Source organism: Pseudopodoces humilis, chromosome 1, assembly GCF_049639895.1.
Source record: "Pseudopodoces humilis isolate 2021_Gansu_Grassland_sample_001 chromosome 1, ASM4963989v1, whole genome shotgun sequence".
NCBI lineage: Eukaryota > Metazoa > Chordata > Aves > Passeriformes > Paridae > Pseudopodoces > Pseudopodoces humilis.
Genome location: NC_142200.1, coordinates 88,436,625 through 88,452,099, shown reverse-complemented (window position 1 = coordinate 88,452,099; position 15,475 = coordinate 88,436,625). Strand labels below are relative to the sequence as shown.

Below are 15,475 nucleotides of genomic sequence, written 5' to 3'. Positions count from 1 at the left end.
AGGTCTGTGGCTTCACTGATGCCCCATTTTTACCAGCTCCAATGTGTTTGGCACCAAAGACACAGTATATGCAGTGCAGAGCAAGGAAAAGCATGAAACCATGCTGCACACTTCAGAGAGCTTTATAACTTCAGTAGATGGGACAATAAAATCCTCTGCTGGGTCCATTACACAGACACAGAGACACCTGCTGCCACAGTGCAGGTCTAAGAGCCACCTTCACCCATGCACAGCAGTGGTTCAATCACCAGAGAACACCAAATCCAGTCTAAACCAAACAGCTTTGGTCCTGTCCATAACAAAACCGTCCAGCAAGTAAAATCTTGATCACATCTGTGCAGCCCCAAAACAGCTAAGGAAATAACAAGAGACTATTTTACTCTGCCACTTTGGACTCTGGAATGATGCAGGTTTTTATATGGGTCACAACCTTTGCCTGGATTACATTTCTTGGCACAAGATTTAATGTTAACTTTGGAGCCATATCAATCCAAGAAGCTGTCAGTGGTTTTATAGCAGTGGCAATTTTGTTCCAACCTTGCTATTTTTGTCATTATTTCACACCACTGATTAACCTAGGTGAGAGAAAGGGAAATGGTATACTGTTCCTCTCAGAAGTAGATGATCAGTGATGGTGAAAACTGTTTTCATGGTGTATCCATGGACACCTGTTCAAGCTGAGCACTCTTTTGAAGTAGAAAATTCCCTTATTGTTATTTCTTCAGCTGACATTTAATGCAAAATATGCAATTATAATCTTAAATTAATTTAAGTTAGGAATGTTATTTAAAATAATACTTATATCACACTTATTTTGTTCTACCCTTTGCAAGACAAAAAAATAGCCACATTTCTGCCACAATAAACACTGAATACACAGATTTAAACCCAGGAACTAATTTCCATAAAGAATTATAAATCCTTATGAAGAGGTTTCTTAACTGAATTACTTTAGATCTTTTTAGCAGTTTGATCCAGCTAGAATAAATAAGCACATATATGGTATGTGTCAAGCATATTACATTCTCTAAGATATGAAGAAGCATGACTTCCAAAGCAAATCCTCTGTAAGTGATCAGTATATATCAAACATAGCTTAAGTACCTTGGTCAAACTGCTCTTCCATTTGCTTGAATAGACCAATACATCAGATCTGGGGAGCGTAGTTCTTGCTAGAGTGTACAGTGGTTTTTCAACTTTTTGTTTGGAATTGAGGAGGGAGAGAGCTACCTTTGTCGACAGACCAAGCGGATTGGGGTTATTGGGGCTAATGGTCCATGTAGAATAGGCAGAGATTTTTTGATCATTTTGCAGCAGATGCAATGGTTTTCTCTTCATGAGGTAACACCAGGTAAAATTTGTTGTGGTCTTGAGGCTTGGAAATGACAGCCTCTGCATTTCTCCTGCATTCATCACAGCCAGTGTTGCTACAGGCTTTGCTTGGCCCGGGCTGCTGACATGGGTGCTCTCATCACTGTTACTTGGAGACCTTCTTTCTTGGCTGCTACTTACAGCCTTGAGAAGAGAACTCTGGCTATTCACTGGAGACAATTCAGAAGGTTTCCTAACTACAAACACCGGTGATGTGAAAGACTTAAGGTCTTTGGATTCTGGTGACTTCTTTGGGGTTTCTGAAACCCCAGTGTCAGATGATTGATGGTCAGGCAGGTCTGAAGTACTGGCCTTGCTGCTTTTTTCATGCTGTGTAACAACATCAGGATCCAAGAGGTGATTTTCAAGAGGCTCTGTGGTGCAAACCTGTCTTACCAAAACTGGTTTCTTTTGCTTACTGGTAGGCTCATTAGATCTAACGTTCAGTGAATGCAATGGTCTAGCATCTGTCATACAAGCAGCTCCACTCTCATCTTTAACACGTTTTTGCTGTTTTTCCATGGCAATATCTAAACTATTTGCTGGGGAAAGCATTCGTTTACTTGAAGCTGTAACTTCTGGTTGAGGGAAGAGCCCGCTAACTGGCTCTTTCTGATTAATATTCAAAGAGCTTGATAAAGGTGAATTTCTGGTTCCACTTTCCGGTGGTGAATTCTCAAATTCAAATGAATTTGGCAAAGTCCTCTGATGATCTTTGTGAGATTTTGGCAGCTGAGTTTTGCCTTCAAGCATTGGCACTGTCACAGCATTTGTTTTGCAGATGGACTGATTTCCCTGATCCTGGGTCACTAAAATGTGAGGCAGGGGTGTAACAGTCGCAAAGCCATAGGATGGCATACTGCTCTGAATACGGACAGGAACCACAAAAGGAGGAATCTGATGTATCTGACTGCTGCAGTTATTGGGAACAATTTGCTTTAGAGGAGGCACAGAGTATGGATTAGACATGTCAGAGAGTTTTGTCTGCACTTCTAAGGAAGATGCATTCTGGTCCACCCCAACTTGACTCAGACCAGTCTGAGTTGATAAAGTATTTTTGAGCAATTTAGAAGAATATGGCTGACCTATATGTAATGTTTTAACTTGAAGTTGATACTTTGGAGCAAAACAGTCCTTTTTTTCATCAGGATGACAAGAAAGTGAGTTTGTGCTTGCTTGCTCCCCTTGGGCTGATATTTTAGCAGATGGCTGGGAAGGCTGATGAGTCAAGGATAACTGGCCTTGATTATTCAACATGTGATCTAGAGGCTGCTGAGCTGACGACAGGCTAACAGGATTACAATTCTGAATCGCTGAATGAGGCCTGGAGTTAGTCTGTGAATGCTGAGTACTTGAAGGAAACTCCACTGAGGATTTGCCAGAGGTCTGCAACCTGTGCTGTGGCACTGTGGGCACATCTGCAGCATGAGCTGCCTGCAATGAAGAAGTCGATTTCACTTGAGGCTGTTGATTTTCTGGAGCAATATTTAAAGATATTTGTCTTACAAATGGCCCCCTCCTCCTTTCTAGCAGAGGCACATGTCCAGCAGCTCCATTTGCAGATGACACCTTTGGAGTGGCTACCTCTATGAGTGGGATAGCTTTTGATGGAGACATGCTTCCGCAGTCGAAAGACTTACTCCTGTAGTCCACAACCTCCATTGAGGGCTGCGTGCAGCTGATTTGCTCTGAGGCAGCACGTCTCATTTCCCGGTAATGAGGTCCGGGCACTGCCAGTGCATGTGAGCCAGCAGGAATCATGAGGAATTCTGACGACTTACTAACATGCTCTACTTTGGAAGGGTTCTCAGCCTTTAAAGTTTCATCTTTATCAAGTGAAGTTGAGAAACTGGAAGCATGAGACAAGCTACTCTCCCGACTTAGGCTTCTGGAAAGTGTGGAGTCAACGCTCGATTCAGCAGATGAATGTTCCATTTCAGCCAACCGAATTCTCTTCTTCTTCGGTGGAAGCTTTTCTGTTGGCAATTTTGACAGCGTTTCACTGCGTTGTGGCCAGTTAAACCTTTCTGTCTTTTCTGGGTCGCTGCATTGCTGTTCTTGCTCTCTGTCTGGTTCTTCTGTGACCAGTATTTCAGGAACCTGGATGTTATGCTGGCGAACGAGTCTTGATGGCTGAAGTGGTGCACTTCTCTCATTAGAAACTAGCTGGCTTCCCTGAACTTCCCCTCGAGGTGGTTCTGACAACAAGGGTTGGTGACGCTGGGGAGTGCTCAGATGAGAGTGTCTGTCTTCTTGGATTACAACTGTATTCAAAGAGCGGTGCTTTGCGGCCTTGTTGGGCTCTTGAGCAGAAACTGGCGATACTCTTTCAAAGGACTCTGATTTCTCAAATGAGCTATTTCTGCTCAGTGAATTCGTGTGCTGTATTACTGAAATGCCAGTCCCTTGTCTTTTCAACTCCACCTTTTCTTGCACAGTTGAACTTGTCTGCTTTTCAATGAGTGGAGCCATCTTTGGCTCAGTAGTCTGATCTGTGCCACGAGCCACAAGCTGAATTTGGGAATTCTGAAGCAGAAGTTTGCTTGGTTGTTGTGATCCTACCACGGTTGTAGCACTGTGTTTTGACATACTGGAAGAATTTGCTGGTTTGCTTTGGCCTTCTGTGTTCTTTGTTGGTATGCTTGTATCATTTTGCTGTGGGTCGTCATCATCACCAACACTTTTCATTTTCCTTCTTTTCCTTATCTGGGGTGTCTGCTCCCAGACACCAGTTGAAGTTGTGACTCTGTAGTGTAGAATTTGAGGCTGTGTACTGTTTGGAGCAGTTTTGTGCTCAGGCTCTCGGACTGCTGCTTTAGTTTTAGGTCCATGCAACTCTGAACAATAAAATTTCTTGTGGTTTTCAAAATTTTCCAGTTTTCTATATCTGTTCCTGCAGGTTTCACATTCAAACATTGTTCCTCGCACCTGAGGGGACTTCTTTGTTTTTTCTAAATTTGATCCCTGTGCCAGAGATTTGCTCCTTTGCAGTAAGGATTCATTTGATAAATTATACCCCAGATAACTTTCTTCTACAGACCGCACTGGTCCAAGACCTTGGCTTTCACCAGCGGAAGAATCTTCTATTGCTGCCTGTCTAACCAGGGTCCGAGGATGTCCGCCTTGGTTCAGTGGAGTAGCAGGTCCTGACACAAAAACGTCATCGTATAAAGAACCAATTTTATCATCAAATGACTGGCTTCCTCGAAGGGGATGAGAGGGAGGTATGACATTAGGAGGAACAGCTGAGTAACTGGTGGTAGGCATGGAATTACTTCGTGTTATAGGTAAACAGTCAAGGGATGGTACAGAAAGAAGAAAAACTTGCTTGGATTTCTCAGTGGGTGTGAAAGGAGACTTTGGTATATCAGAGCTTGAGCTAGTTCTTCTTCCCATGGGCTTTAAATCAAACTGGAAAGAATCCTTAAATATGTAGGATTTTGGTGAATCTATGCTTCCTCTTCTTGAAAGAGATGTTCTTCTTGGTTTCACACTATCTAACTGTTTGTCATCCACAACAGCTTCATTATCAGAAATTAACTTTGAGATACGCTCCTCAAGAGTTTTTGTTGCCAAGGGAGGTCGCATTTGGCCAGAGAGAATCATATTTTTTTCAGCACAAACAGTTTGTACCACTGATGCTACCATGCCACTAGTTCGTGGCACACAAGGCAGATTTTTATTTGTATCTTTCTCAAACAACCCCCTTACAAAGGGAGCTGGAGGGCTCATTGTCTGATCGGCACTTTCAGAACGAGAGAAATAACCGGAATCAGTACTGCCTAAACTTCTGGGACTCAAAAGGCATTTTCCTTGCTGATCTTGAGAACCATCAGTTGCCTGTTGTCTCTGGAGTTGAGCATGTGCTGGTCCTCCTGTAGATCCTGGTTGTTCCTCTAACAGGCCTGCTTCTACTTTCTGATGCTGCTTTATGTCATTCTCCTTGAATGAGGCTGTATGTGTTAAATTTGACTGAAGAGTTGTGACTTTAGAATCTCCTTTTCTCTGTGCTGCAGCAAGCTCAGGTGCTGGTTCTGTCACTTTTGGGCTATCAGCCCTCAATGGAGAAACATTTACAGGATGAACTACTACTTTTGGTAAAGCTGCCCTTACTTGAGGTTCTGCATCATGTAATGAAGAGTCACCTGGTATACAGTCTGGGTTGCTTAATGGAATAGGGCTTCCTTTCTGCAGTGTTTCTGCACTCGAAATGACCTTCACTAATTGTGCAGGTTCCAGTTCTTGATCATCTTGTCTTTCATCTGCAGTGCCTTCATCTTCACTTTCACCACTTTCTTCCACATCTGAATGAATGCTAAGTGCTTTGTCTGAGTCATGAGATAAGAAGAGGCCACCTGAATCTGGTTGTAGGACAAGTCCAAGTTTGATAGCATGTGCATGAGATTTTTTGTGCTTGTAGAGATTGCTTTTGGTTTTAAATGAAAACCCACACGTCACACAAGGATATGGTCGTTCTCCAGTATGGGATCGGATGTGCTTTTGGAGAACACTGGGCTTGGCACAGGCCCGATTGCAATACTCACAGACGTATTTCCCAAGCTTTTTAGGCTTCTGGTCTTTCAAGAGGTTACATATTTGTTCTACACCATGGTTTACAACTGATGCTATCTGGGCTGAATTATACACAGGACCTATAGACAAGTGTGTTGAACTTGATGTGTTAATTGACAATGGTGAAGATGAACTAGCTACTAATGGGTTTTGAGAGAAAACCTGAGTTACAGTTGAAGATGAGGTGACGACAGACGAAGTTACTGCTATGCTGTAGATCTGCTGGAGTTTGGGGTTTTCTTGACTCTGCTGTTGCACCAGCGACCTAGTTAAACTTGGACACATAACAACCTGATGATTTTGCTGACTGGTTTTAGTAATAAGGTCTTGTGAATGAGAAACTGATTGGCCTTGTGCTTGTCCAGTCTTGGCTGTTGTTGCTACATGCACATTGTTCAACGTACACGGGTAATAGTGAGGTCCAGCTGCAAACTCCTGCTGTGACAAAGCAGACTGATTTTGGACACTTATTGTATTGGACATGAGGCTAGAAGAGGTGCTTACAGTTTTATTTGGTCTCAGTTTCTCTATTTGCATCCCATAAGGGGGGCACTCTTGTGCTAAGGTGTTCAGTTCGGGCTCCATAGCTTTTAGTAAGACATCGAATGCGGTACGCGCGCATGGGGACGACGTGCCGCAATCAACAAAATTAATACATTCATTACTGTCAGTCTTTGTATTACTTGATGAGGAGTTTGAGGGAGGCTTCCTCTCTGCTGAGTTCAGTTGGTTTGCATGAGTATCCCCCGCTGCCTGTCTACACAAATCTAAGGACTGATGAGTCAGTGAAAGCTTTGTCTGCATTGATGTCTCAGATTTGGTTGTTTCAACACTTATCTCACTGCTAAGTGCTCCCCCATTTTGTTTGGTACATTGATTTCCATTTTGCACAGGCAGGTGATCCTGTACTGTGACATGTTCAGAGGCATCCGGAAGAGCTTTAAGCGGTGAAGGGTCTACATTTTGCTTAACCTTGGCTTCAGCAGGGCTTCTCAAAGGCGATTTTGGTATTTTTTTAAGATGGTTTTCAGACACAATCTTTTTTCTTTTCACACCCTTAATTGTATCTTGGGTTCCTCTAGTACCAGCATCAGTGAGTTCTGTTAAAAGAGAATAAAAAAGAACATTCAAACTGGATAATGCAGTATAATTTTTATTTATACCATTTTACCATCTCTAAGTTTCAACAGTAAGCCCTGGGGCACCAGGACTGTCCATCTCTCCAGCTTCCAATACTCTCAGTTAAGAGTAAATGTATCTTAGAGAAGATCTACCTTGTTTTCATCTAAAATGAGAAATGCTTTCTAACTGATGCTCTAAGACATTACAGAAGTAATTCACTGCAGGAAAAGCTTCAAAGGAAATGTAAGAAAAGGAAGGCTACTGAAAGAATATTTTAGCAACTCCTTTTCAGACAAGTAAAAGAAGCCTCTCTCTTGCATTAGTTTAAGAATTCAAATCATTATAGGAGGAAAATGAAGAATCAAGACACATATGTCATGTTTGTCACTTTTTCCATCTATATGTTCCCATAGTCAAGGAATGAACACAACTTCCTCATGGTTATATTTGTTAGTAGATTTATCATGGAAATGGCACAACCACCCACTCCATCTGTCAAATACTCTATTTCAGAGCTCCAATTATTGAATTTCAATAGCATTTCAGATGAGCAACTACTGTGGATGAATAAAATCAGTCACACTTAAATGACTTCCTATTTGTGCATCAAGAAACAAAATAAACTAAATTTGAATTATTTCATTACTAGCTAAACTTGTTACTGATTTTAAGCAGATATGCATGCAGTTTCAGGGGGTAGGGAATAGGAAATGAACTGGAGCATTATTCAGCAGAATAATTTTGTAGGAAGCACTTGCATTTGTAGACAGTCCAATTCCCTCTACAACAAAAACCACAAATAGACGGAATTTTAGTGTTGATACACAAAAGCCTTTTTTTTAGTGGATATCCAAGTTTCACACCTTCTACCTCAAATGTATGAAAATCTATCAGCTAGTTTTTTTTTTACTTCTATCCTAACACAGACACAGTTACAGCCACTGCCTCTACTAGCATCACTGGTAGGACAGAGGAAGCTAAATAATAAATGGATGTAAATTCATTTTTTTAGGCTTTAACAACTCCTTCGTCATGCTGTTAGCAAAACCCCTACTTGTCTGACTGCCAGTATTAAAAGCAAAGGAGGAATCCGACATGACTGGAGGGCTGATGGCTCTGGAAAGGTTCAGACACACATTTTGGGAAGCAGCACCATGTAACCCTGTGCACTTTTTCCTGCATGAGTAACTCAGGAACAGAGGTTTATGTGCACTTCTAGGTAAAGAACAGACTTACAACAACGTATAAAGGGATGAAATTCTTACAGCCAACTTCACAAGGAGGCAAGTGGAGTAATCCCAGACTTCCCAGTACCCATCAAGCCTATAGCCCCTTGGGCTGGCACAAGGACTGTCCCCTTTCAGAAACACCAGCTGGATTCCATACTGTGGTGGGAGGAAAAGGCAATGTATTGTGTGCATCTGACATGTGGAGGAAATCCAGGCAATGTCTAAAGCTTGTCTAGCAGAAGATAATGCAAAGTGACCAGTAGGGAAAAAAAGTAAAGATGTTTTGTTTTCTCCATGCCAGAGCACAACCCAACTGGGATGTGTGGTAATGCCAGATACTTGGAATTGCAAAATCTAATTTCTGCCTTGATGCCAACTTAATTATACACATATACTCAGTTAGGGATATTCAGGTTACCCTGCAAACTGAAAGATTAAAGACTATATCACACAATGTGCTGGTTTTGGCTGGTGTAGAGTTAACTTTCTTTACAGTGGCTAGAATGGGAATTACGGAGTCTTGGCTGCTGGCTGGGGTGAAACCACAGCATACATAATTCATTGCAAATGTGGAAGCTCTGCAGAACCTGACTCACTTCTCTCCCAGCCCTACTAGAGAAAGCTTACCTATTAAGAGTCTGTTTTGCCACATTCAGCAGTCCCATGAAAGAGATGCTTGAATCCCTTGCCAGAACTACTGGCTCCAAATCCTAGTTCTGGTAACTTTGTGCTCCTCTTGGGCATCAAGAAAGAAATTTCTGTGGTAATTGTTCACTTAACCTTTAAATGAACCTTGGATTTATTGCTGTATCATCAAAACCTATTCCTATTAGGCTGGATTTAACATATTCAAAGCCAAGCAGTCTTCCATCACAACATTTTGAACTTTTCATTGCTTCACAATTTAATAGTGACTTACACTAATAAGTTATCAATTATATTATTAAAGGTGAATTCTTTACAGTTAATAGTCTACTGCAACTGTTTTTTCTTTAATAACAACAAAAACCAGTTTAACACAAATCAAAGAGAAAATAACAAGGTAATTACATAAAAGCGTGCTTTTAGCCATGGTTTGGTGATCTCTCTGAAACATGGCTGCGTTAACTGTGCATAATTTATTTGGCTCCTTTTATGCACACACTGTAGCTTTTGTGCTGTCACAATCACGTCTCCACACTGATCATACTGTCGGTATTTGTGCCGGAGCACTACGGGAAGAGCTGGGCAGATTACACAGCTAGCAAAGTTAAGAGTGCCATGAATTGCAAACATCCAAGCAAATGTACACAAAAAAGACTAAGTTGTTTCATACTGCAGCAATCAAACAATCAAATGATGTGGTGCTTCCTGATTTATCAGAATATTCAAAGCTACTGTTTCTGGGTTTCAGCCGTACAGTGGCAAAGAACAAGGATGCTCGACCTGCACAATGTATTAGCGAACTGGAAACCAACACAGCTGAAAGACATAACGTGGCTTACAAAAGCCTCAAAGGAAGTAAAAATGTATCTCTAATCTATCAATCAAGCAATTAAAAGGTTAATTTGCTTTAAATAACAAGATCAGAATTTTCCATAATTTCTTTACTGCTTTACTTTTAAAAGTATTGTTCAATACATGCCAAGTATAAAAATTGTTTGGGAAGTTGAAAAGAAAAGAAAAAATAATAAACAAATGAAAGTTATGCATTGCATTACATATAGAAAAAGTATTTTTCTTCAGTCTTTACTCTAACTGTGCTGCTTCCATACCAATAAAATTCCAGTCTACAGAAATCATGAGAACTAACTTCTTATTTGTACTTCTGCCTCTACATGTTTTGTGATCCCAAAGAAGGAGTTACAGAATTGCTTCAGAATTGTCTATAAAACCTTGCAAAATGTACTTGACAATGACTTTACATGGCCTAAAAATTGTTTAAGTCACATGTTCTACCCTACTCCTGGATAATTTAGAAATCTTTATTATTATTCTTAATGGAAATATTCACCTTATGTTTGCTAACACCCAAATTTCTGGCATATCTGGAGGAAAAAAACTACCAACAACTTTGTTTCACTTATTTTTAGCTTGTCATTCTTTTAGTATAAGTCTTTGCTTCGTTTTCCCATTTTATGTTGAAGATATTCCACTGCACGTTTCTTAATCTACAGCTACATGACTGCACAAAGGTCAACTGCATCAATATTTCCAGAGGCATCAACAAAACTGTCAGAAAGCATCAGCCCCCAAATGCTAAAGACTCCTCTGCCTTGCAACTTTCAGGAGTGTGATGACTCGCCAGGGCCGTCCGTGTACCCACATCCACAAACTGACACTGAACAAAAAGAATGTAAAAACATCCTCAGGTATGAAAAAAGGATTAAGTTGATCTGCTTTTCTTTCTCTCCCTGCCCCGCCATGTGCTCTGCTCACCCTCTCTGCAGTCACCCAGCCACTCATCATTCAGTGGTAATTCCCCTTTTCCTCTGCTGGTGAAGTGGTATTTTTGAGAACTGCTGTCAATGTCTAAAAAGAATCTTTCTCATAAGCTGTATTATATCAAATAGGATTAAGTTACCCAGGCCATGAGAAGAGGGAGTGATGCCACTGTGCTCAGTACCTCACTTTTCATATTCCAGGGACACCAGAGCATCTCTTTTGTGCTTTGCCTGGTTGGCTTTGTTCTGCCTGCTCTCAAGACTCTTCACTTAATTCCTTTGCTTCAGCATGAATTCTGCACTCAAAACACGACAAGAAAAAGCTGATGTCTCTAAACATGATTTTGTTCTCCTACAATTTCTCTGATGCACTTTGCTCTATGCACAGGAAATAGAACAAGAGAACACAGGTGTGATGGTGTAGATAGCAATCTGCAGAGGAACTCACGCAGCAAATGAGGGAAGTTAGAAGTGATCTGATTTTTTCTTCCAAAGCATTTACTGGTGAACCAGACAGTGTCTTGACAAAATTATCTCAATGGTTTTAAGTAACTTCCAGAACTGCCTGTCTCAAAGCCTACCCGTTATTACAACACCCACTCTCTTTCTCTTCCTTCTAATAGAGCTACAGGCTTGAACTTAAAGAAAAGAGTAAGACGGAAGCCAGGAAGGGCACCACTCCCTCCTCCCTCAGTGCCATCCTGTGAACATGGAACAAACAACCATTATCTACCCTTGCAGTCCAATGAGCGCCATAATTTTCATCTTATGCACTCATTTCATGCTGCAGAATTTCAAAAACCATTGTTGGCTCCCATACAAAGACCAGACTTTCAAATCCAAGTGCCTGATCTTTAATTCCTAATCTGTACTTTGGCTCTCAGGGCACTGCAACTAAGACCAAGTCTCTTCTGAGAGTCTTCAACTACTAATTGGTACCTTAAATGAATGGCTAAGAGGCTACTCTGACAACCAACAACGCTAGTGATCCAAAGATGGAAGCATTCCCAAAAGAGAGAGATCGTTACTAAGGGTGTCATTCTGATTTAAGCTAAATTTTCCATACTCTTTAATTTTGATTTCACCAAAACTATCAGAAGCACTCATGAATCACCTCATTGGGTCTGTTTCCATAAATAAGTAAAGAACACAGTTATGAAATAAAGAATTAAGTCTTGCTGGCAAATATAAGGCAAACATAACTCACATTAAATGGCCAACAGGACTCATATTAAATGCAGCAAGGAATAACTAAATGTTTATTTTTTAATAAATTGCCTTTTTAGCTTCATGCCGATTCCTACACATTGTCGTTAAGTACAGCCATAAATATTTTCCTTAAAATTACATTTTTTCCCAAACAACAAAACCTTGATTACACAACCAACCCATACAACTATGAAAATGTTCACAGCCAACAAGTCAACAAAGATTTGCACATGATTAACAAAAGTGTCATGCTTAATTTAAAGTACAAAAATAATAGGATTTTAAAGCAAATCACCAATAAGTTTAACAGCCTTATTTCAGGTGACTAATTTCAGACTTCATGAAGTGGCCAGAGGGTGGTCACTCCCTCTCTCAGAGGTCAGGAGGCAAATGACAGAAGTTGGGGAACTCCAAATCAGCAGTGGTATTTGAAAACCCCTGTCAGCAGGATTAATGCATGTTTACGTGCTTTTATTACTGAGAACACCAGTCCAAACATATCTAGAGCAGACCCTTAAAAACACTGGATTTGTTGTAAAGCACATTTTAACATGGATTAGTTGAAAAGAAAAGTAGGTAGGAGCTTTGACATTCAAAGGCTAAAGCAGTATGGCAGGGATTGGATCAAGTTTTCATCTGTACCAACATTTGCCCTTTTGTTCATACCAGCAAACAGCAGATGATTCCATAGGGCATGGATAAAGTGAGTATGGCTTCAGGATTTCACACTGTCTGTAAGCACATGATTATTTTTCTTGGTGTTTTTAACAGACAATGTTGATATGTGACCCATCAAAGGTATTGTACTGACTGTCAGGCAGTTTCTCCAATCCTCTTTCAAGGGTCATTTCACACCAGATTTTTGGACTGGAACGACTATTTTACCAGCAGAATTTCTCATTATTAACCAAAATGCCAAATGTACTACTAACACAAGCTCCAGGAAAGGTGGACCTGTGTTAATATGTAGCACCTGCATCCATTTGAGTAGTGCCACTGACTTTGATGACAGCACATATTTTTGGAAAGTCAAATTAAATTTTAATGTCCCCTACCATCACACCCTGGCAAACCCACAAAATCAGTGTTTATTAAGTTCATATATTAAAAGTAATTGTAGAGAAAAATATATATTGATCTATAAAACCAAGAAATCGCACCCAGTACCTCTGCCACTGAGTGAATTTTCCAAACTGAAAACTGGTATTTCATACCATCATAAAACAATTCAGGTAGGAAGGGACCTCAGAAAATCTCTAGTCCAGCCTCCTGCTCAAATCAGGACCAGCTATGGGATCAGACCTGAGTCCATAGGGCTGTGAACTGTAAAGTATTGGAAACCTCCAAGGAGAAAGTCTACACAGCTTCTGTGAGCAACATCTTCCACTGCTTGACTGTCCTCGTGGGCAACAAGCCATTCTGCATCACTGTTATTTCAACTTGTTCCTATTGCCTCTCACCCTCTCACCGTTCTCCACTGTGAAGAATCCAACTCCATAACCACCTCCAAAACCACCTTTTCTTGAGCCTGAATGAGCCCCGGTCCCTCAGCTTCTCCTCAGAGGGCAAATGCTCCAGCCCTGATGGCTGTGGTGCCTCAACACTGAACTCACTACAGGTTTCTGATGCTCCTCCTGCACTGGAGGGAGTGGGGTGCTGCTGGTATAACTGGAGTATCTAAAAGTGGTGTAAGGATTGCTGAGTAGAGGCAGACAATTCCTTTCCCTGATCTGGGCATGCTTTCATCCATGCAGCCCAGGATAGTGTGGTCTCTCCTGCAGCCAGGTGTGCTGCTGGTGGGTGCCCAGCTTGCTGCTCACCACACCCCCAGAGCTTTTCCACAGAGCTGCTGTCTGGCCTGCCAGTCCCCACCCTGGGGCTCCTCCTGCTCGGGTGCAGGGCTTTGCATTTGCACCTGTTGAATTACTCCTCTGGTTGTCCACCTAGCCAGACCTTACCAACCTCACCTGGATACAGCAATATTGTGGGTACAGTGTCCCCTTGTCCCCAGCTCTATAAAAGAAGTCATTTTATCATAGTTATCAGAGCTTGCATCAACTTCCATTGTTATGAGACTGGAACAGATAAAGCTGAATGTCTGCAAAGTACTTTTATTCATAGCCAAGGCATGGTTTGCATGCTTCCGCAGGTCTTCATCTTGTTAAGTCACCACAATCAGAATACACACCAATGATACATTCTCTCACTACACCAGGAACAGCATCCCCAGGAATCCTGCTTTTCTAGTTTCCTTTTTGCTTAATCTCTTTTCCCATTTGAGACTTCCATTGTGAAACAAATCCCACCATTAAATTCTGTTCACATTTCATCTTACCAAGGCAAAACTAACAGGCACCTCAACAAAAACAATTCAATATAAAAGCATTCTGCTCATATGGAATTTTGGGTGTTCAACTAGAGACATTCCAAGAAATACCCATATTGCTGGCTATCAAAAATAAGCAATTGCTAAGAACTGGCAAGTATTACTTAATAATGTTTAGTACAAATGGTAAAGTTTAAATTACACAATCTACTGTTTCCACTAATTCCATATTTACAGGAGAGAATTGTGAAGGTATGTTACCTATGACATAACATCAAGGAAAGGAAGAAGTATTTCTTGCCTTTGAGTAATGTTTCCCTGAAATAACAGGTCTGCCTATATTTCTCCTGTGAGGGAGAGAGAAGCTGGTGTGGGAGAGAGCAAGGAGCTCCTCAGCTCCTCAGATTTCAAGATCTCCCTCACCAGTGCTGAAGTTGCACTTACACTGAAGCTGAAAGGGGAGAATAATGTTCTGGATTGATCGAAGCTACAGTGAAGGGCTACAGATATGATCCAGTCAATTATTCAAACCATAAAAGGCTCCTCCCCAAGAAACAGGGACACACATAACCTCCTAAGTGAAATACAGCAACTGACAGGTTTAAAGGTTCCAGCCACAAAGGTGTCCTCTGGGCTAGTCCTCACATATGGTGAAATACCCATTGTGAGGGCAGAGGGCAGAGCGGATTAGCTTTATAAATTGTGCAATAACATTTTAGCATTAGGAAAGGGAGACACCTTCGCCCCCAGGCATAATGCTTGGACTTACCAGGAAGCTCTCCCATGATACTGTTTCACTTCAGATGTGAGAGTCCGCCGACCCTTGTTTGGCCTTGGGACAGGTAAAGAGCAAATGATAAGCTGTAGTCTGGGGCTGCCTTCCTGGCCGCACCTCTTCAAGTCATGGCTACTCACATTGAGACAACCTTGACTTCTGATGAGGTGTAAAGGACATAAACTGCCCTACACTAAAAAGACCAAGAAATACCTTCTTTAGAACAGTTTGGTCTCATTTAATGCATCTAGCATCTCAAGTGAGGAAAGTAACAACCAGCAGAATTTTAGCCATAAAATCAGCATGGTTGATGAGGAAGACCGTGAAGATCAAACAGCAATAAACATCTGAGGACTGAGGTAACACAAGAGCCTCAACGGAGAAATTCCAATGTCCATATGCAAACAGGAATCAAATGCAACACTTCAACACATCTGAAAATCTCTGA

At 41.3% G+C, this 15,475-nt stretch overlaps 1 protein-coding gene across 10 annotated transcripts in view; it reads right to left on the bottom strand.

Annotated features, from left to right (window-relative positions):
• HIVEP1 (HIVEP zinc finger 1) overlaps positions 1–15,475 on the bottom strand; it is a 127,728-nt gene that overhangs the window by 32,180 nt on the left and 80,073 nt on the right. For all 10 annotated transcript variants that reach the window (XR_015774461.1, XR_015774483.1, XR_015774479.1 and 7 more), the window contains one exon: positions 1,105–7,043. Coding sequence is in view for 6 of the 10 variants with exons in the window: in XM_014254538.2 (XP_014110013.2) it covers positions 1,105–7,043 (5,939 nt within the window). In the remaining 4 variants the exon portion in view is untranslated. The remainder of the gene's footprint in view (positions 1–1,104; positions 7,044–15,475) is intronic.